The sequence below is a fragment of the Onychomys torridus genome, chromosome 2 (assembly GCF_903995425.1).
Source record: "Onychomys torridus chromosome 2, mOncTor1.1, whole genome shotgun sequence".
Taxonomy (NCBI): domain Eukaryota; kingdom Metazoa; phylum Chordata; class Mammalia; order Rodentia; family Cricetidae; genus Onychomys; species Onychomys torridus.
The window spans coordinates 63599662-63626531 of NC_050444.1; the positions used below are offsets into that span (position 1 = coordinate 63599662).

The 26870-nt window shown below is 48.6% G+C and overlaps 1 protein-coding gene across 5 annotated transcripts; it reads left to right on the forward strand.

The window, feature by feature from the left end:
• The first annotated feature begins 2738 nt into the window (after positions 1-2738).
• Positions 2739-25828, forward strand: Phf24 (PHD finger protein 24). 5 transcript variants are annotated; one of them, XM_036177825.1, is made up of 10 exons: positions 3266-3555; positions 8350-8551; positions 18552-18603; positions 18715-18933; positions 19650-19835; positions 23113-23191; positions 23495-23700; positions 24028-24188; positions 24479-24574; positions 24891-25828. In XM_036177825.1, exons 3-10 carry the CDS (start codon positions 18556-18558, stop codon positions 24985-24987), a joined length of 1092 nt encoding a protein of 363 aa, XP_036033718.1. In that variant the 5' UTR covers positions 3266-3555; positions 8350-8551; positions 18552-18555; the 3' UTR covers positions 24988-25828. The 5 variants fall into 5 exon arrangements, with proteins under 5 accessions (XP_036033714.1, XP_036033716.1, XP_036033718.1 ...); XM_036177822.1 differs by having other exon boundaries at positions 18552-18933; XM_036177824.1 differs by lacking the exon at positions 8350-8551 and having other exon boundaries at positions 3267-3555.
• The last annotated feature ends 1042 nt before the right edge of the window (positions 25829-26870 follow it).

Consider the following 26870-nt stretch of genomic DNA (forward strand, 5'->3'; position numbering starts at 1 on the left):
AGACACCATGACCACAGCAACTTTTATAAGGAAGACATCTAATTGGGGTGACTTACAGTCCAGAGATTCAGTCCATTATCATCATGTCAGGGAGCATAACAGCATGCAGGTAGACAACCATGTCTGCATCTTGATCCAAAGGCAACAGGAAGTGTCTGTGGCACTGGGCGATATCTTGAGCATCAAAGCCCGCCCCTTCAGTGACACACTTCCTGAAACAAAGCCACACCTACTTCAACAAGGCCAAACCTCCTAACAGTACCACTCCCTATGAGATGGGGGGGGGGGGCATTTACATTCAAACTACCATACCAGTCCTAATAGCCACAAAGCCCACTGGTTATTTAGCGAATGGGTGTAAAGGGATTATACAGGCTCCTATGCCTGCACATACGTGTTTATTGTGGTACTGTTCACAGAAACCAAAATATGGAATCAGCCTTGGTGCCTATTGCTGTGCTGAAACACTGAGACCGAAGCCAAGTTGAGGAGGAAATGGTTTATTTGGCCTACACTTCCAGGTGACAGTCCATCACTGAAGGAAGTCAAGACAGGAACTCAAACAGGACAGGAACCTGGAGGCAGGAGCTGATGCAGAGACCATAGAGTAGTACTATTTACTGGCTTGCTTCCCATGGCTTACTCAACCTGCTTTCCTATAGAACCCAGGACCACCAACCCAGGGATGGCTCCACCCACTATGGGCTGGGCCTTGCCCCATCTCTCACTAATGAAGAAACTGCCTTAGAGCTGTATCTTATGGAGGCATTTACTCAATTCAAGTTCCCTCCTTTCAGATGACTCTAGCTTGTATTAAGTTGACATAAGGCTAGCAGGCACAGTGCCCATCAACAGAACAGAGGAGTGGGAAAGGAAATATAGTTTATATACATAACAGGGCTTTATTTAGTAATTAAAAAAACTAAACTGTCATTTTCATGTAGTTGGGAGTAGAACTAGGTATCATTGTGTTGAGTGAAGTAACCAGACTCAGAAAAACAAGTGTTGTGTTTTCTCTCGTATATAGAATCTAGATTCTTTTGGAAAAACAAAACCCTGAAAATAGAAGAGTGAATACTTAGGAAGAGGAAGGGTGTCAGCAGAGAGCGACGGGGTGAGATAATCAAGGCAAATTATATATACTGTGAAAATGCCAGAATGGAACCCTCTGTGGGGTTGAAACAGTCTCATGTAGCTCAGGCTGGGCTCAAATTCACCAGTATCTTAGAACAACTAAGTCCAAGCCCCTCCTGCCGGACCTCCCCGGTGCTGGGATTACAAGCATGCTCACCACACCCAGACGAACCCCAAGGTGTCAGGTATTGAATCACTACACTGAGGTATGAAAAGGAGAAACTGAAGCTGACTTCAGTGTTTAGAGATGGGCGCTGTCTTAGTCAGAGTTTCTACTGCTGTGAAGAGACACCATGAATGACCACGGCAACTCTTACAAAGGAAAACATCTCACCGAGGTGGCGGGGAACATGGTGGCGAGCAGGCAGACCTGGTGCTGGCTACATCTTGATCAGAAGGCAACAGGAAGTGGACTGTGACACTGGATGGTAGCTTGAGCATAGGGAACCTTAAAGTCTGTCCCCACAGTGATGCCTTTCCTCCAACAAGGCCACACCCACTCCAACTGAGCCACACCTCCTAATAGTGCCACTCCCTGTGAATTTATGGGGGCTCAGGAAAGGGATTATGATTGCATGGGGTATTAGGGTGAACCCCTCATGGATGATGTTACAGGAGTATTGCGCCTTTTTGTTTCTTGGTTGTTCAATGAATGCATATTGCAGAAGCTCAATACATATCTTTGAATGAAAGAAGAATTAGCCAACAGACACTTCTAGGGGACATTATATAACAGCCTTCTCTTCCACATGGGCCATCAGATAGGCTAGTTCTGTGGTCCCTGTCTGAAACTGTTGGTCTGGTGTGATTCTGAAGGTTAGTACCCCAGACCACAGGGAAATCGCAGTCTGCTCTTCAATGTTAGTTTCACAAGAAAAAGAGATAGTGGCTCTTGTGAACACTAACTTTGTCGCTCTGGGTAGTGATGCCTAGCAGCCTCTTGGTCGGTGCTCAATAGCAGAACCCCTGGATGTCAATCTCATCTCCATCACATAGTAACTCTGCTCCTTTAGGCAAGTCGTTTAACCTCCATGCCGCAGTACAATTCCTGCAAGCATGGTGTCTTAACTCAGCATGGCAGCTCCCTGTAACCCCAGCACACTGGGAGGCGAAGGCAGGAGGGCTGCCTGACTGCCTGAGTTTGAGGCCAATGGGAGCTATGTAGTCAGTTACAGTCCCAACTACCCAGTGAATGGCATTTAAGGTATTTAAAATAGTACCTTTGCTTTTGGCTTTATTATTATTATTATTACTATTATTATTATTACCAGTTGGGTGATAATAACATATAGTACTATATTTACGTAAATTCTATGTTAAGGACAAAGTATCCCCCATAACACCTGGAAAGTGTGTGTGTGTGGGGGGGGGGATACTAGATGCTCAAAAGATAACGTGAATTGTGTTTGATAGACACAACGTGAATGGACAAGAAAATGAAAGTCTCTTTAAAACGTAATTTACATAAAAGGGGTCTGGGGATATGTACACATCTTCTGTTATTTTCCTATAATCAGTTGCTAGATGCTCTGTGACTTGGTCTTTTCCCTGCCCTCTTCAAAGCGTGGAGTTTGTTGCAATGCGCCTTACAGTTCCCGGGAACGCTGGCGGTCTGACAAGCTGGCTGTTTGGCTAGTCTGAGGTTGCTGCAACAAAAAGTGGGTTACATGTCAGACAGCTCTGCTGCTGGAGATGGAGGACCACTAGCCTCCGACAAAGCACACGGGCCGAGATGGAGCAGCCACGGTCTTTGTGAAGGTTCCTCTGGCCACTCCCCAGCCCAGTGGGCACCTGAAGATAAGTACCCCACGGTGAGCCTGGAGACCTGGGTGGTGCGCTCACCGAGTCGGATGGCTGAGTTCTTCCCAGCCCGAGCAGGTGCTGGTGGCAGCATCCACCCTTACCCCCGCTTTGCCTGGGTGCGGGCGGGTGGGAGCGTCGCCGCAGCCCCCGCAGCGCAGACCCGGGCCAGCTCCGGGGCGCGCTGACCTTGCCGCGGGCGGCCGGGCTGGCGCGGTCCCCGCGCCGCAGTGCCGGCTGCTCGTGCGGGCGCCCCCTGGCACGGGGACCGCCCGCTCCTCGGCCGCCGCCGCCGCCGCCGCCGCCGCGCGCCCGTGCTCCCACCGCGCGCCTCGCCCGCGGCCAGCCGAGCCCCGCGGGCCGCGCCTGGGGCTCGGGAGGGTGGGGCAGCGGCGCGCGCCCACCGGCCGGCCGAGGGCGCCGGGCGCGGGTGCACGCGCAGCGGGTGGGCGTGCTCCGGGCGCGCGCGCCGCCGCCGCCCCAGCCTCTCGCGCCGCCCGCGCCGCCCGCTCCCGGAGCTCGGCCCAGCACGTCGGCTCCGGAGCGGCCGAGGGCAGCGCGGGCCCGCGGCATTAAGAGTCAGCCGGCCTCGGACCCGCGTCCCGCACGCGGACTGTCCCGGTAAGCGAGGGCGGGGGCGGTGGGACCCGGCCGTCACCCTGAGGGGCGGGTCTGCGCTCCCGGACAGTCCTCCCGGACTTGGATGCTGGTGTGGGAGCCGCCCCCAGGGGGGCCCTGTGCAAAGGGATGCACCCCAGTGACCGCCGCCCCTACCCCAGAGGGACTCCGTGGGGTGGCGTGAAGGGAGACGCCCAGGGCGCCCTGCACTTTTTGCCGTGTCCAGCCCCATTGTGGAGGGCATCCTCCCCAGGCCCCCAGGAAGGCCTTCTGTGTAAGTAGAGTGGCATCAGGGTAGTCTCTGGACTTGGCTCCACAGGAGACCATCTGGGGACCCCAGGGACCTTCCCCGTGGTGTTGGTGAACCCCAGGTGATCTTAGCCTGTGCTCCAGAGATGCCCAGAAGGAACCTTTGCCTGGGAAAATTGGATCCATTTGTGGCATCATAGCTCCAAGGACTTTGGCACTGACCTCCTATGGGGCTCAGTATGCCCTCGCTTGTACCCCTCAAGGGTGGAAAGGAGTGGGGACTCAGTGGGGTTGTGGCCTTTGTTCATTCCAGTTCCCACCCTGCCCCCATTAGAATTTCTCTTCTGTGTGATAGCCTGGTTGGCTTCAAGCTGGACTTTAGGGGAGATGGAAACCGCTTCTAAGAGTACAGGGCCCGAGGGGTACCAGGACCAGTGAGGCCTCCAAATAAAAGGCAGGAGATCTGAGCTCTTGAGTTTGACTACCCAAAGCAGTTACGACCAAGTTTCTGGAGGGGGGAATCAGAGAGAGGAGAGGATTTTTGAGCACCCCCGGGCCAGACACGGTGCTAGATGTTAAAACATCTTATGTAATACTTAACAACAGCTTCATAAAATTGCCTCATTTAAACATTAGGTATTTGTGACGCAGGCTTAGCACTTTGCTAACGTTAGATCACGAACGTTAGAATGATGAAGTCTGTTCTTCTAATTTAACTCAGAGAAAAGTATCAAAGAGGGCCAGAAGAAAGGGTGGATGGTTGTTAATAAGTTATGTTGAAGTGTCAAGCATGGAGCTTTGCAAAGCATATGCTCAGCAAATGTGATGCTTATCCCGATGAGGACGGATTAACTGAACATGGGACCATGGAAGCAGTTGTCAACTTAACTCAGATTGTCAGGACTTGCCTGGGAGAACTAGAGGGACCCACCGTGGAGTCTCCTGGGACCACCTTCCCCACTGCAGGAACTTGAGGACGAGACTGTCACCTCTAAGAGTCATCCACACCGCCCTTGTGGCCCTCTGTGTGCACCAGTGGGCACTAATCCATAGATACCACTCAAGACACTTTGCCGAACAGTTCCTCTATTCGAGAGAAGCAGGGGCATGGGGAAGATGCGAGCCAGAAAGGCTTATTGGTAACTGTTGTCTGGGGGAGAAAGCCTGAGCCTGCCCCTGTCTCACCCCCTCAACACCTTCATTTCAGCTGAATCCTAAGGGTTTAACTTTGGGCCCAAAGATAGATTCTGGCTTCTTATCCAAAAGTGCAGTGGTGAAGGGGCCAAGCCATGGAATTTACCAGAGACCCATTCTGGAGTGCGCCTGTTCATCTATGTACTCCTGCACAGCCAAACCTAGCAGCAGCATCCTTTGATAAAACTAGCCTCCTAGAGCTGCGCTCCAGCGAGAAGTGGCCAAATCAGAGCAGAGGTCCACCATACAGTCAGGTTTTGGGACTGAGGCAGGGGGATTGCCACAAGTTGAACGCCAGCCTGGGCTACGAGGAAAACTGTCTCAGAAAACCAAAACCAAATAAACAAACAAAAGAACACTATTTTTCTGTGCAGACTGTGGTAACCTATGCTAATTATCCTGACACTTGGGAGGTGGAGGCAGGCAAATCGAAAGTTCAAGGCCAGCTTGGGCTACATAGCAAGTTCTAGGCCCTGTCTCAAAAACAAAAGATAAAAAGGAAAAAAAGAAAATGCTCCTTTGGGCTTCTGAGATGATATAGTGGGAAGAGAGACCGTGCTGTTGAGGAAACCAAGTACTCTAACTTACCAGTTGTTAGCTGGGCTTTCTTTTCCTTAACGACTTGTCTCCTTTAAGGATGTAATGGTTGTTGTGCCTCATGCATAGCTCAACAAGCAAATTCTGACAGGTTCCTATTGGGTGGCCCCTCTGCATTATACACCTGTTTAATCCCCTCTCAGCTTAAACCTCTGACCAAAGTAAACATACATGTTGTTTTAAGAGAAAACCGAGACCAAGCCTGCACATATGTCGGAGTTTGTCCCAATTCCGATAGTTCCTTGTTTGTTTGTTTTTGTTTTGTTTTTTTCAAGACAGGGTTTCTCTGGGTAGTCCCAGAACTTGTTCTGTAGACCAGACTGGCCTCAAACTCAGAGATCTGTCTCCTGAGTGCTGGGACCAAAGGCTCTCAGACAGTTCTTGTTGGAGTGTTATTATTATATTATTGTTATTGTTGCTAAACTGATCTTTTCATCAAGGGCTCTGAGTATCACACTCCCTGGTAACCTTGGGGAAAATCACTTGCTTGATCCAAGCGCTGCCCAGATCTTGGATTCTCACTACCATCTCCTGATGTCTAATATTGAGTCAACATTACATCTCAAAACTTGTCAGAATAATGCCTAAGTACAGCACAAGTCTGAATGTGTGTGACGTGTTACCAGGCAGCCTAATCTTCTCAAAAGTGCTTCGTTCCAAAGGAAAATAAAGGAGAAGGTCCCTCCCCACCTGAGTAAGCACAAATGGATGTGGATTTCTCAGCCTTGGCTCTTCATAGGTCCTCTGACCACATTCTCATCACTTTCTCTTCCAGCATTAACCATGTATTTTCTAAGTGCTTCCTTTTCTTGGAACATGGATAATAATGCTCCCCACGTCCATTTCCCATGTTCCTATTTTCTCCCAGTACACCTGGTCCTGAGTGGTTCATATCTATGCTAATAGTCTCCCATCTCTTCAGCTAAAGTATCCATTGTCTTTCAGTCCCACACGCCTCTCTGGCAATGCTTCTTCATCCCCCAGATTTACTTATTCATATCTGATGGGAATATCATTATCTACTCGATCCTTCCACCTTAATGACTGAGCTCTGACTGGAATTGCTCTACCAGCTTTGGACCAAGAAACTTGGACTGTCAGTGTCCATCTGGAGACATGGTTATTGGTTCCATTATGGCATCTCTCCACTCTCCACCCACCTTCCAGCAATCCCCTCAGAGGTATGCACACATCCTAAGTGCTGCCAACTTGCCAGCACCATGCCATATAAATAGGAAAGTTCTTGTCCTTGAGGAGTTTGCATAGAATCGGTCTGCATTTCTTCAGTCATTCACTATTAATATAATGTGCAGGAAAAGTATTAGGGAAAATACAGCTTTACAGGCTATGTATGGCAGTCGGTAGAGAGTGTGTCATTTTCCCAGGTGTCACCGACAACTAACTGCTAAGATGTGTTTCTATGAGCAGCCATATTCCAACCCCCCTGCCAAAATTACTTTGCCCATGTGTTTTGAGCGAACTGGTCACACACACTCTTGCCTTCCTCCGCTAGCCATATACTTGGACAGCACGTTACAAGTTACAAGGCCCTTTACATATTATGATCTCTGATTTTGAACACATCTCCCCTTACTGTGGTCCTCTCACGGAAACGTTCAGTGAGTGACTGGCTCATCCTCTTTTTCGTGTTTGTGTTTGTTTTTTAAGCTTGTGCCTCCTGTAGACAAAGCCCCGGAGACTACTGCAGTTACCACTTACCAGATCTTAGGTTGAGGGAAAGAGTTGCATGTTGGAAAGCTTCGAAGGAAAGGTCACCCAGTGCACTCACAGCTCAGCCCTGGGTTTATCAGGATGGTCTCTCATCATCCTGACCAAGCTCCCTTCCCTTCCTCTCCCCACTTCCCTGAATTCAAATGAATATTCTCTTTTAAACAAATATTTTAAGCATACTACCTCAAACCAGTTCTTTGATGCTAATTCCTATGTGAATGCTGATTTCCTTGCCTATTTCTATCCAGCATCCAAGCTGGCTGCATAGCTCTAAGTCATGATGGAGTCCCCATATAGCTCCATGCTTGGTGCGTGTTTTTACCTCTTCCTGGAATGCTTTTTTTTTTTTTTCATCCACTGGGTTAACTCCCACTCATCTTCAAAATTTAGCTCCAGCAACACCTTTTTTTTTTAATCCTACACGTATGCCCCCTACACACGCACATACTCTGTGCATCCTCACAGGCTGAGGTTCCGTTTGCTCATCCTACCAGCTATCAGCACTGGTTTGTGCCTAACACATAGTAGGCTGCACACACACACACACACACACACACACACACACACACACACACACGTTTATGGACTCAGTGAGCCAGTGAATGGTAATAAAGTATAATAACTGCGTAAGTGGCGCTGCATCTGTGCTTTGGGGATCTAAAACAGGGAGTGCCTCTCCATCTTGCTGGAAAAATTCACTTGCTGAGTGCAGTCACACCAGCCAATCACTGCTAGTGTGATGTTCCTTAACTGTTGCTCTGCTTCTGGGGGAAGTCAGAGCTGTAGCTTTTAATGAAGACAGCCCAATCCCCCAGAGGCTAAAGATCATGCCATCATTTTGTTCTCGCATATATTAAAGCTTTGTGAGCTCTCAGTAAATATGAAGCAGCCGCAGCAGGATGTCCCTCCTGCTTCGTAGCCTTGAGCTGCGGCCAGGAAGACAGGTTCACTCCGTCTTCAGCCTGTCTGCTCCTTAGACAGTCCTGAAAACCTCCCTGCAGTTTGGTGACTGTGTCTCCCAAACAGACCGAAGTGGATGGAAGGGAAGGGGAGAGAGACCTTCAAGGTCTGCAGACATGAAGACTGAAACCAGTCTGTAGGTTCCTGGGAGGCAGCTGACAACTAGAAACAGCTCCGAGGACATTGAGAGACCGGATTCCTAAAGCAACAGGCAGCCGAGAGCAACTGGACCATGTGAGGCTTGGGTTGCCCCAAAGACCTACAGAGGGTAAGGGACTCTTGGTGATAGCTTTTGTGGAAGTTCGTCGGGTTAATGCTGATATGTGTGGTGAGCTCAGGGTCTGTGCTGGACTCCCAAGTCAGCAGTTCTCAACCTGTAGGCCAAGACCCCTTTGGGGGTTGAAGGATCTTTTCACAGGGGTCAACCTACCAGAGAGCCTGCATATCAGATATGTACATTATGATTCCTGACAGTCACAAAATTACAGTTATGAAGTAGCAAAGGAACAGTTTTATGGGGGTGGGGGGTCACCACAGCATAAGGAACTGTATTAAAGGGTCCCAGCATTGGGAAGGTTGAGAACTACGGCTCTAAGTTGGTTTTTCAGACCCCAGTTCTGTTGTTTTCTGTACTTTGGTAACTTCTACCTTCTGTGTTACGTGTGTCGCTTTCCACGAGGTTCTTGGTCAGTCCCTCAGATACATGCTTCTAGGAACAAATCAACCGATTAAGATTCTATACTCCCATGCACACATGCTGCTCCTGCTTGAGTTGTCTGGCTCAAACCCAGGACCAAGGAGATGCATTTTCAAGCTTCCTTCTTATGTGCTTAGCAAGCTGCCCTCCTGTGGGTCAACTGTAGTCAACGGGACACAGAATAAGTACCATAGACTTGGAAATGGTGGTTTCTCCTGTCTTATCATTGTGGTTGTGGAAACTGGCTAAATTCCAAAATTTCATCCCTCTCGATTTGTAGAGAGACAGTAGCAGATACTGCCCTCTGTGGCCAGAAAATCTCTCATGTATGCTGTATGTGTTCTCACCAAAGAGCTCTGACTCACCATTCAGGTTCCACCTCTGAGGGGGCAGCGCTGATGTGGTGTGCTGCGCTGACTAGAGTTCCTAGAGTTCCAGAGACTTGTTCTGATCAGAGTTTTGGCCAGATGTGCCTTTGTTTTCTTCAGATTTTAGTTCTGGGAATGAAATCAAGGAACCCATGTGTTAGACCAGTTCTCTACCGCTGAGCCACATCCCCTGCCTTCTTTTCAGTTTTTGAGTCTGAGTTTTGCGAAGTTGCCCAGGCTGGCCTTGAATTCACTTCACAGCCCAGGCTGGCTTTGAACTTGTGATTCCCCTGCCTCAGAATCCTGAGCAGCTGGGATTACAGGCCTGCATAAGCAAGCTCAGCTTCTGGCCAACATTGGTGAGAAGAAAGGATACTGGAGCCAGGCGGTGATGGCTCACACCTTTAATCCCAGCACTTGGGAGGCAGAGGCAGGAGGATCCCTGGGAGTTTGAGGTCAGCCTGGTCTACAAAAGGAGTTCCAGGACAGCCAGGGCTGTTACACAAACCCTGTCTTGCAGGGGGGTGGGGGAGGGGAAAGGAGAAAGGATACTAACACCATGTCTGAAATAAATTTATTTTGCCCAGTCATCTCTGCAACATTCATATTCTGTGAAAGGCAGTGGGAACCATCTAGATTTTTCTACCATTTGTTTTAATTTCTTTTGACTCAAGCTCAACACCCCTCTCATCTGTCTCTCATCTATATATCATCCATCCATCCATCCATCCATCCATCCATCTCCTTCCTCCCCCCCCCCCCCCCCGTAGACCAGGCTATCCTCAAGCTCACAATGGCCTTCCTGTATCAGCCTCTCAAATGCTGGGATTATAGGTGTGTGCCACTACACCCAACTTTCAAACATCCTTCGGCCTGCTTCTTTGCACTTAGGGGTTTCCATCGCCTGTTCCTGCCTAGGGAAGCCCCCATAACCTCCAGAAAATCCCTTTTAATTGCATTTGGGCGTTCCAAACAGTTTCACACCTATACAAAGGATCAGGCTCGAGTGAGTAAATGTACTTTACGGTACCATGCTGAATGAGGGAACTCCTGCCTGTCGGGAGGGCTGTTCTTCCACCTCTCCACAGCCACCAATCTTTACAGAGAGTGCCTGGGAAGAGAGGTTCCCTTGCTGCCTTTGCCTTCCCTATTTCTGTAGCAGCAGCTCCTGCTGAGGAGCAAAACCTCTCTACTCCCACTACTTCGCCCTTATAAACAATCCCATTGCATTCTAAGGAGGTGCTCTGCAAAGAATGGGTGTGTCTTGCACACACATTCTGAGCTGCCCACATATTCGTTCTGCCTGACAAATACATCTAAACAGCCCTCTCTTGCTGAAAGAAAGATTATGATCTCTGGCATTTTCCCTTCTCCTGCTTATACAGTCAGATAGCCATCCTTGCCCACACTCTTATCTCCCACCACCTGCCCCTACCCCTGAGGGTTTTTATTTTCTTATATACCACAAAACCTTGATAGTTACATCATTCCCGAGACAACATCTTCCTGTCTCCTTTTCATTCTTGTTGGAGAAAGGGAAAAAAAAAAAAAAAAAAACTCCACCCACCAGCCAAAGAAGTAAAGTAGTCATTAAGAATAATTTGTGGGATCTTTTGCTTCCTTTTAAGTCTTCCTAGGACTTTCTCCTAGCACAGCAGAGCTCAGGCTTTCTCACCGGGCGTTCGCTTTCCCCATCACTAATCAGTACCACTTGTTTCTCCAGGAATTAGAGCTGATTGTGGTAATTTCTCGAACGCCACAGGTGCCTGACTCAGCCATTCCAGCACACTCGCTTTTAATCAAGGTGTCCTTTGTAGTCCTCTTCATTAAAGATCGAGAGATTCAGCCTTAATCTGAAGGCCTAATTCTGTTGTGTCCTCACAGTTTATAATCAAATCATAGCCTTGTCATTTCAGAATGATGGGGAAAAAACGGACAAACAACAAAATGGCTTGAAGTCTTGTTTGGATCTTAATGGCTTCTTATTAATGGTTCTGCTTCCCACGTTTGCCTCAGAGACATAAAGTGGTCTAGAAAAATGAGCCATCTGAAGCATAAAGCAACTGTGTTCATAGAGACTATGGCAAAGAGTATTATGCCATTTACTTTTTATATTCGATTATTTTCGTAGTGTGTGTAAGCCTCTGGCTTCATAAAAGTTCGCCCCAAATAACCTCCCGTAACTATTGCAGTGACTTCATGACCAGTCGAGCTTTCTTGATATCTTCACAGAGAGGAAGTGGCTTCCTGACATCCAGCAGAGGGTGGAGGGAGGATCTGGGGTCCAGACGCTAATACACTGCTGATGAGTCACTGTTGTGTAGAACGATGCTCCTAACTGGCGGGACTTGTTCAGTGCCCTTATTATGTCATCACAAAAAGCCAGATGCACACTCTGCTTCTCCTCCTGTCAGTCAGTCCTGGGAAGTGATTTTAGGATGTTTCCAACTATGTTTCAGCCCCTGTCTTATAATAGACATAAAAGTCTCATTACTGTTCTCTAAATCTTCTGACATAAATATAAGAGGCTCCGCCCATCTATTTGTGGAGCTAGTACATTTATAGCCCCAGGAGCCACAAGGATAATGCCACGCTCTGGTGTTCGCAGTCCCTTACACTGACCAAAAAACAGAGGGATGGCTTCTGCTATTGGTTACAAATCCAAGTGTGTATTATACTCGTTCGCAGTGTATCTCAACACACCCATTATCACCTGGAGTTTTCGACAGAGACCTTCCTTACCCCCAGAACGCAGCTAATTCACTATTTGGGAACCATTGCTCTTATCTTTGTGTTTCAAAAAATTAAATCAATGTTTATCATTTTTATAGACAAACTATAAGTTATTTTATAGTTTCCTATTGAAATTATTTCTCCCCTCTTACCATTGATTTTTAAATGTTTTAAGTAAGCTGGAAGAGCATGGTGGTATACACCTTTAATCTGATTTAGGAGGCAGAGTCAGGTGGCTATTGTCAAAGTCAAGGCCAGCCTGGAGTCCCAGGTCAGCCAGGGCTACATTGAGAAACCTTGTCTCAAAAAAAAAAAAAAAAAAAAAGGAGAGGTCATAAGTAAATGTTGTTTTACATGGGCCCACAGTTTTAAAAGAATCAGTCTGTTGTATAGAGTAGGGTTTTCTTCTATTTTCTCTTACTTCATCCTCCTCTTCTTCCTCTTCTCCATTTCTCCCATCATCACTTCCCCTTTAAAAATACAAATCCAGTCTCTTTACAGCTCTTGGAGCTGTATAATCAGCACAGTCTCACTGGACTAACAGTAAGGCATCCGTCCACGGGGGCACAGCTCTGGAGGCTCCAAGGGTGCACCCGTTTTCTTGCCCTCTCCAGCTTCTCTCTCTTTTTCAAAGCCAACTGCAGTCTTTCCCGTCTTTCCCACGTGGGCGTCCTTTGGCCAGCCTGTCACCGGCAGACCTCCCACCCACACAGTTAGAAGTCACCGCTGTCAGCAGCAGAGTTTCCCTCCTGTCCTTGTGTCTGTACGCGGTCACCTTTAAATCAAAAGGAAGAGTGTGATAGAGTGTCTGAGTAACGTGCGCAAAGCCCTGGGCTCAATCCCAACACTGCCAAAGAAAAAGAAGTAGAATTCTTCAGTTAAAAAGAAAAAATCATGCTGGGCAGTGGTGGTGCACACCTTTAATCCCAGCACTCGGGAGGCAGAGCCAGGCAGATCTCTGTGAGTTCAAGGCCAGCCTGGTCTCCAAAGTGAGTTCCAGGAAAGGCGCAAAGCTACACAGAGAAACCCTGTCTCGAAAAACCAAAAAAAAAAAAAAAAAAAAAAAAAATCCCACTTAAAGTATTGCAGGAAAGCCTGGATCTGGAATTTCAAATTGCTTGTATTGAAAACAGCAGTAAGGGGAGCTGGAGAGATGGCTCAGTGGTTAAGAACACTGGCTGCTCTTCCAGAGGACACAGGTTTGATTCCTAGCACCCACATGGTGACTGACAACTGATCGTAACTCCAGTTCCGGGGATCTGATGCCCTCTCCTGGCCTCTGTGGGCACCACATATTCTATAGTGCACAGACACACATGCAGACACAACACCCATACACATAAATAAAAAGAAAGAAATCTTTTTAAAAAGAAAATAGCAGGGAAGGGTTGTGTGTCAATTTAGCATACCTCCTCTTGGTTTATCTTTGGGACTTGCCTTCCTACCTAACTTAGAGCATCTGGGCAGTGTTAGGGTCATAGGCCCATCTAGAACCCAGTGGTCTAACTCTAACACACACTCTTCTCTGCACACTCCTTAACTCTGACAACCTTCATTAGGCCGTTTGGGGTTGTGAAAGAACATGAATGTTCTCAATGACGAAGATTATATGCTCCAGACACAGGCTTTAACAGATAGTCTAAACTAGATATCTCAAACTGGACTTAGCTGCCAACTCAGGGTAACAGGGTGGGAGAGAAACTAGAAAATATAGAATAGAAAATGTGAAAACTATGTACATTCTTTCTTTAAATCTTAGATCCTGCTTTAGTTTCTTGTCTATTGCTGTTTCCTTGGTCTATAACATGACCAAGGAAACTCTTGTGAAAGAGAGAGTTTAATTGGGCTTATGACCCCAGAGGCTTAGACTCTGTGATGGCAGGGTGAAGGCGTGGCACCAGGTGGTTGGAGAAGCACCTGAGCGCTCCCATCTTCATCCACAAGCAGAGGGCAGAGAGAGCTAACTGGAATGGCAAGTCTTTGGAAACCTCAAAGTCCACCCCCCATAGCACACCTCCTCCATCAAGCCCACATCTCCTAAGGCTTCCCAAACAGTCCCACCAACTGGGAATCAAGTCCTCAGACATTTAGGCCTATGGGGGGCATTCTCATTCCGAGACCACAGATCCTGTCAGCACTTTGTGGTGTGCCCATTATTAATAGGCTTGCATATTTGAACATCTTTCCACAGTGACACACTTATACCTTAATGTTTTCCACACTCTTGAGTCTTCCCTGTCCTGTACTATCCATTTTTTTTCTTTTTAATTTACAAACAACACATCTATTTTTAAATTTAGATTTTTATTTATTTGTATGTGGAGAGCAGTATGTGCTTATAAGTGCAGGTGCCTGGGAGGCTAGAGGGAATCCCATCCCCTAGAGATGAAGTTAGAGGCATTTGTGAACTGCCACACTTGGGTACTGAGAACAGTGCTGGATCCTTTGGGAGCAGTATGAGGTTTAACTGCTAAAATATCTCTCCAGCACCTGATATTTATTTTGAAAAGGAAAGAGGAAAGTATTTTTTTTAATCAGAATTTACTTTGAGGGCCTGGAGAGATGGCTCAGTGGTTAAGAACACTTGCTGCTCTTCCAGAGGACCTGAGCTGAATTCTAAGCACCTACATAATGGTTCACAACTGTTTGTAACTACATTTTTAGGGGATCCGATGCCCTCTGCTGGCTTCTGAGGACACCAGGCATACAGGTGGTATGAGATATACATGTGATCAAAACACTTATAAAAAAAATAAAAGTATTTTTAAAAAGGAATCTACTTTGATTGTCCAGTGAGACATGACTTCCTAGATCAGTGGTTCTTAACCTTTTAATACTGTTCCTCATGTTGTGGTGACCCCAATCATAAAATTATTTCATTGCTAATTCATAACTATAATTTTGTTACTGTTATAAGTTGTAATGTAAATATCTGATATGATACCCTGTGAAAGGGTATTTGATCCCAAAGGGTCATGACCCACAGGTTGAGAACCATTGTCCTAGATCTTTTCAATTAACTTTTGCTACCATCCTGTAAGACTCATTCACAGTAAACATTCTTTAATTTTATATGTCAGGGCTTTTTATCCTTTTGAGTTTTATCTTAAATTTCATAACTAACTAACGCGGAAGAGGCAGGTCTTCTCAGTTTATCATTTCAAGAATATGGGTTTCTGGTAGCGTACATCTTGAATCCCAGCACTTAGGAGGCAGCTCTGTGAGTTTGAGGCCATTCTGGTCTACAAGTGAGTTCCAGGACAGCCAAGGCTACATAGTGAGACCCCTATCTCAAATAATTAATTAATAAACAAAACAAAAACATGAGTTTGCTTGGTAACAGTAAGTTGCAGGGTAGAAATTTGTACCACTATGGTGCATACAAGCAATAAATATTTCTGGAAAGAATATGTGGCTGTCACCAGACATGGTACATAGTAAGGTTTTATTTAGAAAAGTAAGACTTCAGCTGGGCAGTGGTGGCGCACACCTTTGATCCCAGCACTCGGGAGGCAGAGCCAGGTGCATCTCTGAGTTTGAGGCCAGCCTGGTCTACAGAGTGAGATCGAGATCAGGCACCAAAACTACCCAGAGAAACCCTGTCTCAAACCACCCCCAAGCCCCCAAAAAACAAGACTTCTTGAAAAGATTTGGCTTGGTTTTTTTTTTGTTTTGTTTTGTTGTGTTTTGTGTGTGTGTGTGGTGTGTGTGTGCATGTATAGAGGGGTGTGTGTGTGTGTGTGTGTGTGTGTGTGGTGTGTGTGTGTGTGTGTGCGCGCGCGCACGCGCGCGTGCACTTGCGTACACATGTGGAGGCCAGAGGCCAACTTTGAGTGTTATCCTTAGGAGCCATCCACCTTGTTTTTTGAGACAGTGTCTCTCACTTGGATTGTGACTTGTGGAGTAGGCTAGATTTGCTGCAGTCAGATTCATCTCCCGTTCCCCGAGCTGGGGTCACATGCACACCATCACACCTGCCTTTTTCTGTTTCTGGGGATCCAGCTCTGGTCCTCATGTGTACACAGCAAGCATGTTACAGATGAGCCACCTCCCCAGCCTTTGGCTTGGTTTTGTTTGAGACAGTGTCTTCCTCTGTAGCCCAGGCTGGCCCTGAACTCAGCGGTCATCTTGCTTCAGCCCCCAGAGTACTAGGATCACAGGCCTGAGCCACTGTACCTGGCTTTGAAAATGTTTCTTCACATCAGTTTTGGTCTAGATACCTCACTAGGGTGGAGGTCGGTGTTTCGCACAGTGCAATAGTCCGAGGAGGCTGGCGTGGATCAGATAGTCATCCCATTAAACATGTGATGAGGAAAGCAAGTGCTCCAGCACGAAGAGCGTGGTTCTGGGAGCACTCCAGTGTGGAGCCTGTGGTGACTTCCCCGAAGAACTGGTGCTTGAGCAAGCCGAAAGAGGAGGCAGTGATGTCAAATAAAGGCTGCAGCAGGCCTGCAGAGCTCGGAGCACAGAGCACAGAGAAGAGAAGGGAAGTCCGAATGTATGGTGCCTCATACGCCATAGTAAGAGCACAGATTTGAGGGATTCGATCCTGACAGCTGTAAAAAGCCCCTGAAAACATCTGTGCTGTTCCAGATGTTCCTGAGTGTCCCAGGATTCCTTAATCCAGCATCAGAATCCTGTGATTCCTCTACCGTATTCCCGGCTCTCTGGCTGGACTTAGTCTATTCTTCTAGTCTTTTTAAAACTGCCATCTACCTTTTTGTCCTTCAGCCAGTTAGTTACCAATTTATTCCTAAAATTCCCTAATTCTGTTTCCATGGCGACAAATGCACTCAGTGTCATACCTGCTCTTACTTCAGTTCAAGCCCTCAGCCCCTGCCCAGGCTGTTAGAGTAGTCTTTAACTGTCGCTGCCTTGCCTTTTACCACGGCCACCAATCCCCCAATAACTGAAGATAGCTTCTCACACATTCCCTACGGCCCCTGTGACCTGATAGTGTGGTCTCACACATTTTTGAACCTTAAAAATAGCCAGATGGCTATATTGTTTGTATCATAAAATTTACTCATTTAAAGTGTGGCACTAAATTATTTTTAGCGTATGCACAGCTACGCCATCATCACCACACTCTAACATTAGAACGTTTTTGTTGCCCCCCAAATAAGGCCATGCCCATTAGCAGCCACACCCACCCACAACAACTGTGCAGACTTAGGGAAGGACCAACCTATTTTATTTCCCTAAATTTACTGGACATTTCACATAAATGGAATCACAGAACCTCTGCTTTCCCATAAATGTCTCCTTTCAAGGCGCATCCATGTTTAGTGTATGTCAACACTTTTTATGAGAGAAGCCTATCCCATTGTATGGATAGGTGACGTCTGTTTATCTAGGTCTGGTTGCTTCTTCGGAATCTGATGTTTAAAAGCTTGGGTGGTGTGGTGCTGTTCCATCTCCATTTCCTGTGATGAGTGCACAGTGCCTTGAACTTGGTACTGTTCAGTCAGCCTTGATTAGAGTGTGCTGAGGGCAAGGTAAGATGTACTGTTGCTCCGCTTAGAACAAGTATTCCTCGACTGTTTTCCAGTGAGGCACCTAAGAGTAGGAAGGAGTAGACCAGCTTTGCAATGTGCTGGGTCTTATCCTTACCCCCCCCCCCCCTGCTGTACTCTGGCCCTGCAGAGGACAGAGGTAATATTCCTTTCAACTTGTGAGAAGCTATGGGTCTTATTGAAGAGTATATAAGCAAAGGTGAAAATGTGAGCATAACATTCATAAAGTCCTAGAAGAGCAGCAGGCACCTACCTTGAATAGGCCCATTGTCTGTGAGTGGGAGACCCACAGGAAGGGACGGGGGAGGGGGGGTGTTAGTGACCTTGACCACATACATGGAGGTGACAAAGTTCCCTGACTGCCTCATTCAGGAGACGTAAAAAATAGACATTCATTCACTCTGGCTTGAAAATTATCCAGCACTCAGTCAGGATAGCCCCTGGCTGGACCGTGCACAGTAGGTGCTTTCTTTCAGTCAGAAAACCTGGAATGTGTTAAGTCCCTTTTTAGGGAAGAGGAAAAACTTGAGATCTGGAGTCCCAACCACCTCAAAGTAGCAGAGGCCTGATGCCCGGGCTAGACCAGCTCTCTAGTGACATGGAAGACGGTTACCGCATATGTATAGTACTCTCTACTTAATTAAGCACTGTTTTCTTCCTCCTTGTATAAGAAAGACGTATGTGTTTTGCTGAGTTCTAACCCGGGGGCTTAAACATGCAGCACAAAGCTCTCTACTGTGGAGCTGTATCCCCTGCCCAAGTCCATTGTCTTATGTTGTCCTCCTGACAGCACTGTGAAGTGTGCCCTCCGTCCACCATGGGAAAACCAAAACCACACAGCCAGTCGGAAGCAGAACCATGCAAGGTCTTCTGACCTCTTAGCATGTGCGCTTCCGATACTATTTAATAGCACCTGCCTTTTCTGTGAATGGTTAAAACTGATTTTGTCCGCAGAGCCATGGGGGTGTTGATGTCCAAGCGGCAGACAGTGGAGCAGGTGCAGAAGGTGAGCCTGGCTGTGTCAGCCTTCAAGGATGGGCTACGGGACAGGCCTTCCATTAGACGTGGGGGTGAGTTGCCAGGGTCCCGCCGCGGCACTGTGGAGGGCTCTGTTCAGGAAGTACAGGAAGAAAAGGAAGCAGAGACAAGTGCCCCCGTGGTCCAGGAGGAGAGCAGTGTCAACCGTGCAGCCTGGGAGCGGCTCCGAGATGGGCGGGGAGTTGAGCCTGAGGAGTTGGACAGAACCAGCCGATTCACACCCCCTGCCTTCATCCGACCCACCCGGAAGCTAGATGATGACAAACCTCCAGATATCTGCTTGGATCCCCGGGAGGCTGTGAGTGTTCTGTTAAGGCAGGATTCCCCTGCCTTAGCCTTTATAAGGATCAAAGAACAGGACAGGGAAAGCTAGGTGTGGTTGTGGTTGAGGCGAGACTCGGAACCAGAAGATGGAGTTGGGTTCTGAACAGTCCTTTTCCCACAAGACAAGGTTAAATGTGTCTCAGTAGAGAGTGCTCGCCTTGCATGTTCAAGTCCCTGTGTCCTATCCCCAGTACCACAAAGGGAAACGATATTTCATATGAATGAAAAGCTGGGTATATCTTGAATTCGTCATAGTGAAAGACTTGGACTTTTGAGTGGGAAGGAATGGCGGCATGACGGATCTTGCGCTAACCCTATATCATCTGTGGATTCTCAACCACAGAGGGTACTAGCCCCTGTAGGGGACATTTGGGAAACTGAGAAGGGGGATCTGGGGTAAGATTCAATGATTGGAGGCTTCTGCTGTCATGTCAAGACAGCTGCGGATGTTAAATGTCGGTATAATGCTTGGGAGGATCACTCACACAGATTACTCTCTATGAAGTGCTAATTGTATCCCTGTTCTGAAACATAGTAGCAGAGCCCTAAGCAGTTAGAGGAGCCTCCTGGGTCTCATCCACCAGAAAGAACACTTGTACACCTTAACGGTGGCTCCAGAGAGACCCAGCCCCATGCAGCAACTGCAGGATCTCGCTATCTGTACCTTCAAATCCCATTCATTCCTGCCAGGTTGTCAACGATGAGATGTGTGATATCTGCGAAGTCTGGACCGCTGAGAGCCTCTTCCCATGCAGAGTCTGCACCAGGGTTTTCCACGACGGTTGCCTGCGCCGCATGGGCTACCTCCAAGGAGACAGTGCAACGGAGGTGACGGAGATGGCCCATACAGAAATAGGCTGGAGCTGCTACTACTGTGTGAGTCTGGACTGCAGGACAGCAGGAAGACTTGGCATTCTTTCCAGAGGCCCAGTCTTAAAAATGGCTGTTTCTAAGCAGAGATTTAAGAGGTTTTCTAGTAGTGCATGCAAGGGTCTAGAGCTAGACAATCAGTCCTTTGCTGTGAGGTGCATTATATGGCACTTAAAAATAATATGCTGGTAGCCCACAGGCACAGTTGTAACACACCAGACCTTTGCCAAGTGTGTTCCAGAGGGAGCAAAACCACCCTCAGCTAAGCATCATAAAAAGACTAGGCCTAACTGATGGAAAGTAGTTCTGCACAGGGAAGTGCTAGGCTCTCTGAAAATCGACAGCTGTTACTCCTCACACCTGAACCCCGGCCTGATCCTGAAGAGCGCACTTCCAGCACAGGTAGATCCTGTCACAGGAAAACACTGTCTTGATGTCCTCGCCTGACCTACTGCCTGTTAGGAGCTTTTTTCCTCATCTCTGAAGTGATCATTGTGTGAATTAAATAGCAAAGCTGTATTGATTCGTAACTCTGCAACTACGTATAAATGCCTTCCAACTCTTAATGGCAGAAGGAATCTAAGGTTTCCATTGAAAGCTGGATTCACAGCCACTTATCACCATCCCCGAGTAGAATCCCGGCCTTTCCTTCCTCCTGTGCTATCCTGCAGACGCTTCACTTCCCTCTGATTCAGTGTAAGGAGCAGCTGGCGACTGTCCTCCTCCTCTGCCTGCAGAAACAGACATGTGCCACTTTCTGACTCTCCACCTATAGCTGATCCACAAAATCAAGTCTGGAAGCTATTTCCAGCTGCTGAATACCTCCCCTCTAGAGTGCACCACAGAAGACCCTGCTCTACGTCCTCTCCACCCCTGCCTCCCTCTCTCCCCCTGACCCTGTCACCAACACCAGCCTTTTCACTTACGGCAACCCTGCTTGCCAGTGTGCTGCCAGCATGAGCCTGGCTCAATATGTGTCTCTTTGCTGTCTCCCAGAATGCTCTGCTTCCTTCCCAGCACTGCTGGGGTCCTGCTGTTACCACCACCTCTACCGGCTTTTTACAAAGACTCCCTCCCAGTCACCCCTTTCTTTTCCTTCCATTCACAGTTACACTTCTTAGGAGCGCTTCCTGGCCTCCTGACTCCTCCACCCCTGCAGCCCGACCTCTGCATCCAGCACCTTGCTGAGCTGGCTTGTACTGAGGTCATCAATAATCTCCTAATTGTCAAGTCCAGTGATCTGTTCTCTGGCACCTTCTTACTCAGTCTTTCTGAGTGAAGTGTTGAACCCTGCCTTATTCCCTTCTCTTTCTCGGCATTTATCTTCTAGAATTTATACGATATGTGGAAACTAGACATTCACAGATCATAAAATCCCACCACATGTATATTACCACTGTTAATAAGCCTCTTACAGCACGCCAACATCTTTGCTTGGTATCCACTCCTCCAGGTCTCAACACCCGTGGTTTATTTCCATTCTAGGTGCTGTGTTCCTCTGGATTCCGTCATTTTTTATCACGTATTTGCTGTCTTCGAGTGACTTCATCCTATAACCCACTATCTACACATTCATGATTCCCATATCTGTGTCCAGACTTAAATTTCCTGTCTCAGGGGCTTCTCCATCTTGATGGCTCACCAGTACTGCATGCTCAGAAGGCCCCCAAATGAACTCATCTTTCTGCCTAAACCTGCTCTTCCTCCATTCCTTATCTCTGTGAATAGTAATATCATTCAGCAGTTTCCCAGTCCCAGCTCTTCCCTGGCCCACATCCCTCCCAGCTGGGAAGTCACCAGCTTCTGTTGACTGCACGGCTGACATCTCCCACCTCTTTCCCAGTCCCTGCTCTTATGTCTGAGTTTACACACTCATTTTTCTTACCTGTACCATTGCAACAGCCACCTACCCGCTCTCTGTACCAGCAGATTTTACCCCTGAATCCATTTCCCTACAGCAGTCAGAGATGGATGACAGCCACCCTTCTGTGCCTCCCCGGTGTCCTTAGAATGAAGGCCTAAGCTAAGGGACTCAGGCAAGGCCATCTGAGGAGTCCACAGTTCCTTACCTATTTTCATTTCTCCTTGGGTCCCTTCACATTCACGCACAGCAGCCACACTGGATGTCACAGTGTTGTACCATCGTGCCCAGCACACCAGATGCTCACTAGGTGTGTTCTGAAAGGGATCTTTGGATTTTGTGAAACTCATAGATGATACTCATGAGATATCTGCATCTGCTCCTGGCTGGAGTTTTAGGAGGAAACTTAACCAACTATTACAACGAACTTTCATTCTCTAATTCTTTTAATTTTTATTTACTTTTTATTTATTTGTTTATTTATTTATTTGGTTTTTCAAGACAACATTCCTCTGTGTAGCCCTGGCTGTCCTGAAAACTCACTCTTTATGCCAGGATGGCCTTGAACTTGGGGAGACCCACCTGCCTCTGCCTCCCAAGTGCTGGGATTAAAGGAGTATGCCACAATCATCTTACAAAGAACTTTCAATAGTTTAAAAAACTGCATAGTAAGCTGGGCGGTGGTGGTGCACGCCTTTGATTCCAGCACTCGGGAGGCAGAGGCAGATGAGCTCTGTGAGTTCGAAGTCAGCCTGGTCTACAGAGTGAGTTCCAGGACAGCCTCCAAAGATACACAGAGAAACCCTGTCTCAAAAAACCAAAAACAAACAAAAGACAAAAAGACTGCACAGTAATGCTAACACAGTAAGATCTCAGTGCTTCCTAGTAATTAAACCTTCTATGACAGCATAAAAATTCATTTTGTTCAGGAACATTTCAAGACCGTTTTAGAACCATTTGAAGCTGCACAACCCACTAGAAGCAGGGCTAATTGTTTTCTTAACTAAAATGTGCTGTAAGCACAACAAATGCTCATAAAATAAATACATGCCGAGCATGTGACGGGGGGCTAGGACCAATAGCACTGAGCACTTGTGGTCTCTTTACGCCCTGCAGCAGCTGCATGAGATACTCTGTGGCATCCCTCCGATTGCTCGTGGGGTAACTTGAAAGCCAGTATTTTACTAAAGGGATTCAGCCAGAGTCAGGATATCTGGATTCCAGGGAGGATTCTTCCCCAAACTCAGCCCAGAGCAAATCTTCCTCTCTCTGGGGCCTTAGTCTCCTTGACTGTGAGTGGGGGGCTGGAACCAGGTGATTCTACCATCTCTCTGGGTGGAAACACTTCTGTCCTTCTTGACCCTTGGCTTCCATTTGTCACTGGCCCGTGTGGTCACTAACTCTGCCTTTACCTCCTCTCAGGACAACCTTAACCTGCTGCTGACTGAGGAGGAGATGTACAGCCTCACAGAGACCTTCCAACGGTGTAAAGTCATCCCTGGTAAGGCCGGCAGGTGCTGCCGAGAAGGAGGGGCCAGAAACATTGCCTTTCCTCCTCTCTGGGATGAACAGAGGGTGAGAAGAGGATTTGGGGGTGTGGGGGGTAGGGGTGAATGAGTCCTTGTTCCTGGGTTGTGGCCATCAGAGCACCCACTTCCACCACAGCCCCCCTGAGCTCTCCTGGCTATGGGAGGCATAACTGGACAGAACTGGGACCGTGGGGGCACCGAGGGTGCCTTAGGGGAGAGTGCAGGCGTCCAAGGCTGAGGGAGGGTGGGCATAGCCAGCAAGGGTGCCTCCACAGATTGCTCCCTGACGCTGGAGGACTTCGTGCGCTACCGCCACCAGGCAGCAAAGCGAGGGGACAGCAGCAGAGCCCTGAGTGATGCGCAGGAGGAACAGGCAGCCCGCCAGTTCGCGGCCTTGGACCCTGAGCGTCGAGGCCACGTGGAGTGGTCCGACTTCTTGTCCCATGAATCTCTGCTACTGCTGCAGCAGCTCCGTCCCCAGGTGAGGGTAATGAATGTCGACGGCTGGCAGAGGCCTCAGAGGCGTGCTGGGCACGTTAGGGGAGCATTGGCAACTGTCCAGACGAGAGCGTGGATCAGGAAAGGGTTCCGGGTCCATCCAGTGAGAGATGACCAGTGACCAGGGCTGAGGAGACTGCTAGAGAAGATCGGCTTTCACTGGACTCCCCAGAAAATGTCAGGCCATCAGAAAGGCTCCGGGAGCGTGAAGGGGGCAGCAAAGGCCAGGCCATGGAAGCATGGTTCTCTGTAGTCTTCAAGATGTTGTCACTTTATCTTAAGAGACCTTCACTGATTGCTTTGTCCCCAGAACTCTCTACTGAGGCTTCTAACCGTCAAGGAGAGGGAACGAGCCCGAACCACCTTCCTGGCACGGGGCAGTGGGAGCTCCATCAGTGAGGCAGAGTGCCACCGTGCCCGGCACTCTTGGTTCTGTAAACGCCTTGCAGAGGCTGCGTCCTGCAGTGTCAGGTCTGCCCCTCCCCAGTCCTGCCCTCTGAGCCCCTCTTCCTTCTTGCCCCCGGAGGACCTTGCTGTGGCATGCCCTTCTCTCTCCTCCTATGGGCAGAAGATCCCCCTGGGAACTAGGTAGAGGACAGCGGTCTGTCTGGGAGGCAGCCTCTGCCCAGCACCCTGTGCTGCCCATGTGCCGGAGAGCCTGGACAGGCATGTCTAGGTCCAAGGGTTCACCAGGGTTTGCAGGGGAAGGGTCAGAGCCTTCTGTTGTCCCGCCCCTAACCGTATGTGCCTGTGTCTGGCAGCATCAGCCGTGTGGGTCCCGTGGCAGACAGTAGCCCAGCCTGCAGCGGTAGCAAGAGTGAATATAAGGCCCCGCTGCCTGGAGAGCAGGAGCCCAGGTGAGCTGACCCTCCTCTCTGCTGTAGAAAGCCTCCACTGCCACAACACCCCTTATCAATGAAAGAAGGCATTGCCACTTCCACCCCAGAAGAGCAAGAGCCCATCCTGAAAACCCGGCCCCAAAGGACACCTTTGACCCCAGGTCTCTAGGGCCAGATCTGCTAGCTTTGTCGAATAGCCCACCCTAACCATGTTAGTCATGAGGCAAGCTTCCCTGAGTATCATCCAGCCCAGGGCAGCCTGCCACCAGGGTTGGCTCTTACGGGCCTTCAGGCTCTGTACCCAGCCTGGCAAACCTGTTCTCTCCCTCTGCAGATCTGTGGACTGGCCCACCTTCCTAAGAGAGAATGTCATCTACATCTTGGCTGCTCGTCCCAACAGTGGAGCAATTCACCTGAAACCCCCAGGATAGTATGGGGCAGAGCCTCTCAGTTCTGGGACGGTGGCATCCTCTCTTCCTCTCCTTTCTCTTTCCTTCAACTAACCTCTGGCGCTGAGACTCACAGGAATGGGGCACTGCCAACATCTTAATTCGTCCTTAAGTTTTACGGCACCGAAGCCACCGTTCCCCTCACAACAGAGGCAGTGTGTGTATTGCCACACCGAGAGCCCTGAGAGCTGTGGCGTCACCCGCTCCTGGACCGCCTCCTGCCCTCACATCATAAAACTACCTGCCACCTCATGCACACATACGTGCAATGCACATGCAGCCACATACATGCCTAGATATCCATGCCTTCAAACTCCTGGTTCTTTTTTCGATGAAAAAGGACCAAAATCCCTTTGTGAAACCCCTGGTGTAGATGAGATGGTCTCTTCTCACTCTTTCTATTGGCCAGTTCTGGTTTCCGGTAGGAAGAAAGGGGCAGGTCAGCCTCGCTTCCCCTCCAGGAGATGCCGAGAGGCCCCCTGCCCACATTGAAAGCCCCTTCTGTGATGAGCCACTGTTGCTGTGTGTCTGTGTGTCCCTCAGGTGTGTTGTGGTGGGAAAACCGTTAAAAATCATCCATGAAGTTTGTGTTGAAATTCTAATTCCTCGTGACAGAAAAGGAAACTAGCTTGTGGATTTCTGACTGGAAAAAGTGGAGACAGCCTCTCCCAGAGACCCAGAATTCTATTTCAACCAGGTCCTCCACCTTCACAAGCCCTTAGCAGACCAGGAAAGTCAAGGTGAGACTCGTGGCCCGTTTGTTGAGTGGTACCACGTGGGCCAAAGCTCTAGGGACCCGAGTGGATGGAAACCCTGGCAGGAATCACGGCCCTCTGTGGGAGATGCTTCAGCCTGGCCGCCACGGAGGTCGATGAGGAAACAATCTCGTGGGAGAGAAGAGAAAAGCAGGCTTTTCCTGCTTCCCAGCCCAACTCCACCACAGCCATGGAAATGTGGCTTTATACAGAGGGCAAGCCAGCCTCGTCCACAGCCTGAAGGAGGTCCTCAGAACCCCTCAGCAGTCTTGGTGGGACAGAAAAGGAAACATAACCAAGACTCAGAAGATCTGTATCTCAACAGTCAAGTCCTAGTCAGCGTCCTAGAGGGAAGCTTGGCCTCCTCCCCAAACAGAGATGTGGTCGCAGCTGCTGCTTCTCCCTGATTCTCATTCATGTCTTCCCCTCCGTGCGAGGAGCCCGAACTAGCCTGAGGGGTTTTGTGGACAAGCAGAGTGCCATGAATGCACCAGATGTGGCCCGCAAGCTTTGCCAAACCCCATTACCTAACAGCTCTGCAGCTCTCAAATCATGGTGTGGGTCCCCTTAGACCTAGGGGTCCAGGTTCTGGATTCCTTTTTTTTTTTTTTTTTTTCAGAGCTGAGGACCAAACCCAGGGCCTTGTGCTTGCTAGGCAAGTGCTCTACCACTGAGCTAAATCCCCAACCCCCAGGTTCTGGATTTCTATTTTCAACCAGATGACTTAGGTATGGCCAGTTCTGACAACGAGGGGTTCTTCAAGAGACAACTGAGCCAAGTCATGCAGAAGCTTGCATTATCTCCACTGCTCAGAGCCCTTGTACTGAAGTGATTACAGAGGAAGACAAAAAGAGGCGTATCACTCAGTGTTGAGATGCTCAGATGAAGTGGGGTCTGCAGCCAGGGCCTTGCCGAGAGCCCTGGGCGGCCTCTTTCTGTCGAAAGTGCCTGACTTAGAAGCAGGGTGGGGAGCTGCTGGAGACAGGTTATCTAGGACTGAGATGACACAGACAGGAGATACACGTGGGTTCATTTTGAAACCCACAGCTTTTAAAAACTACTGCTTAAGGCTGGGCATGGTAGTACACACCCTTAGTCCCAGCACTCAGG

What these genes read in the sequence shown, in the direction of transcription:
- Phf24 (XM_036177821.1), top strand. Translation starts at nt 18,556, where the DNA reads ATGGGGGTGTTGATGTCCAAGCGGCAGACAGTGGAGCAGGTGCAGAAG. An exon ending in GCTTGGATCCCCGGGAGGCT is followed by an intron (nt 18,934 to 19,649) that starts GTGAGTGTTCTG and finishes CATTCCTGCCAG; the next exon opens with GTTGTCAACGATGAGATGTG. An exon ending in ACGGTGTAAAGTCATCCCTG is followed by an intron (nt 23,192 to 23,494) that starts GTAAGGCCGGCA and finishes GTGCCTCCACAG; the next exon opens with ATTGCTCCCTGACGCTGGAG.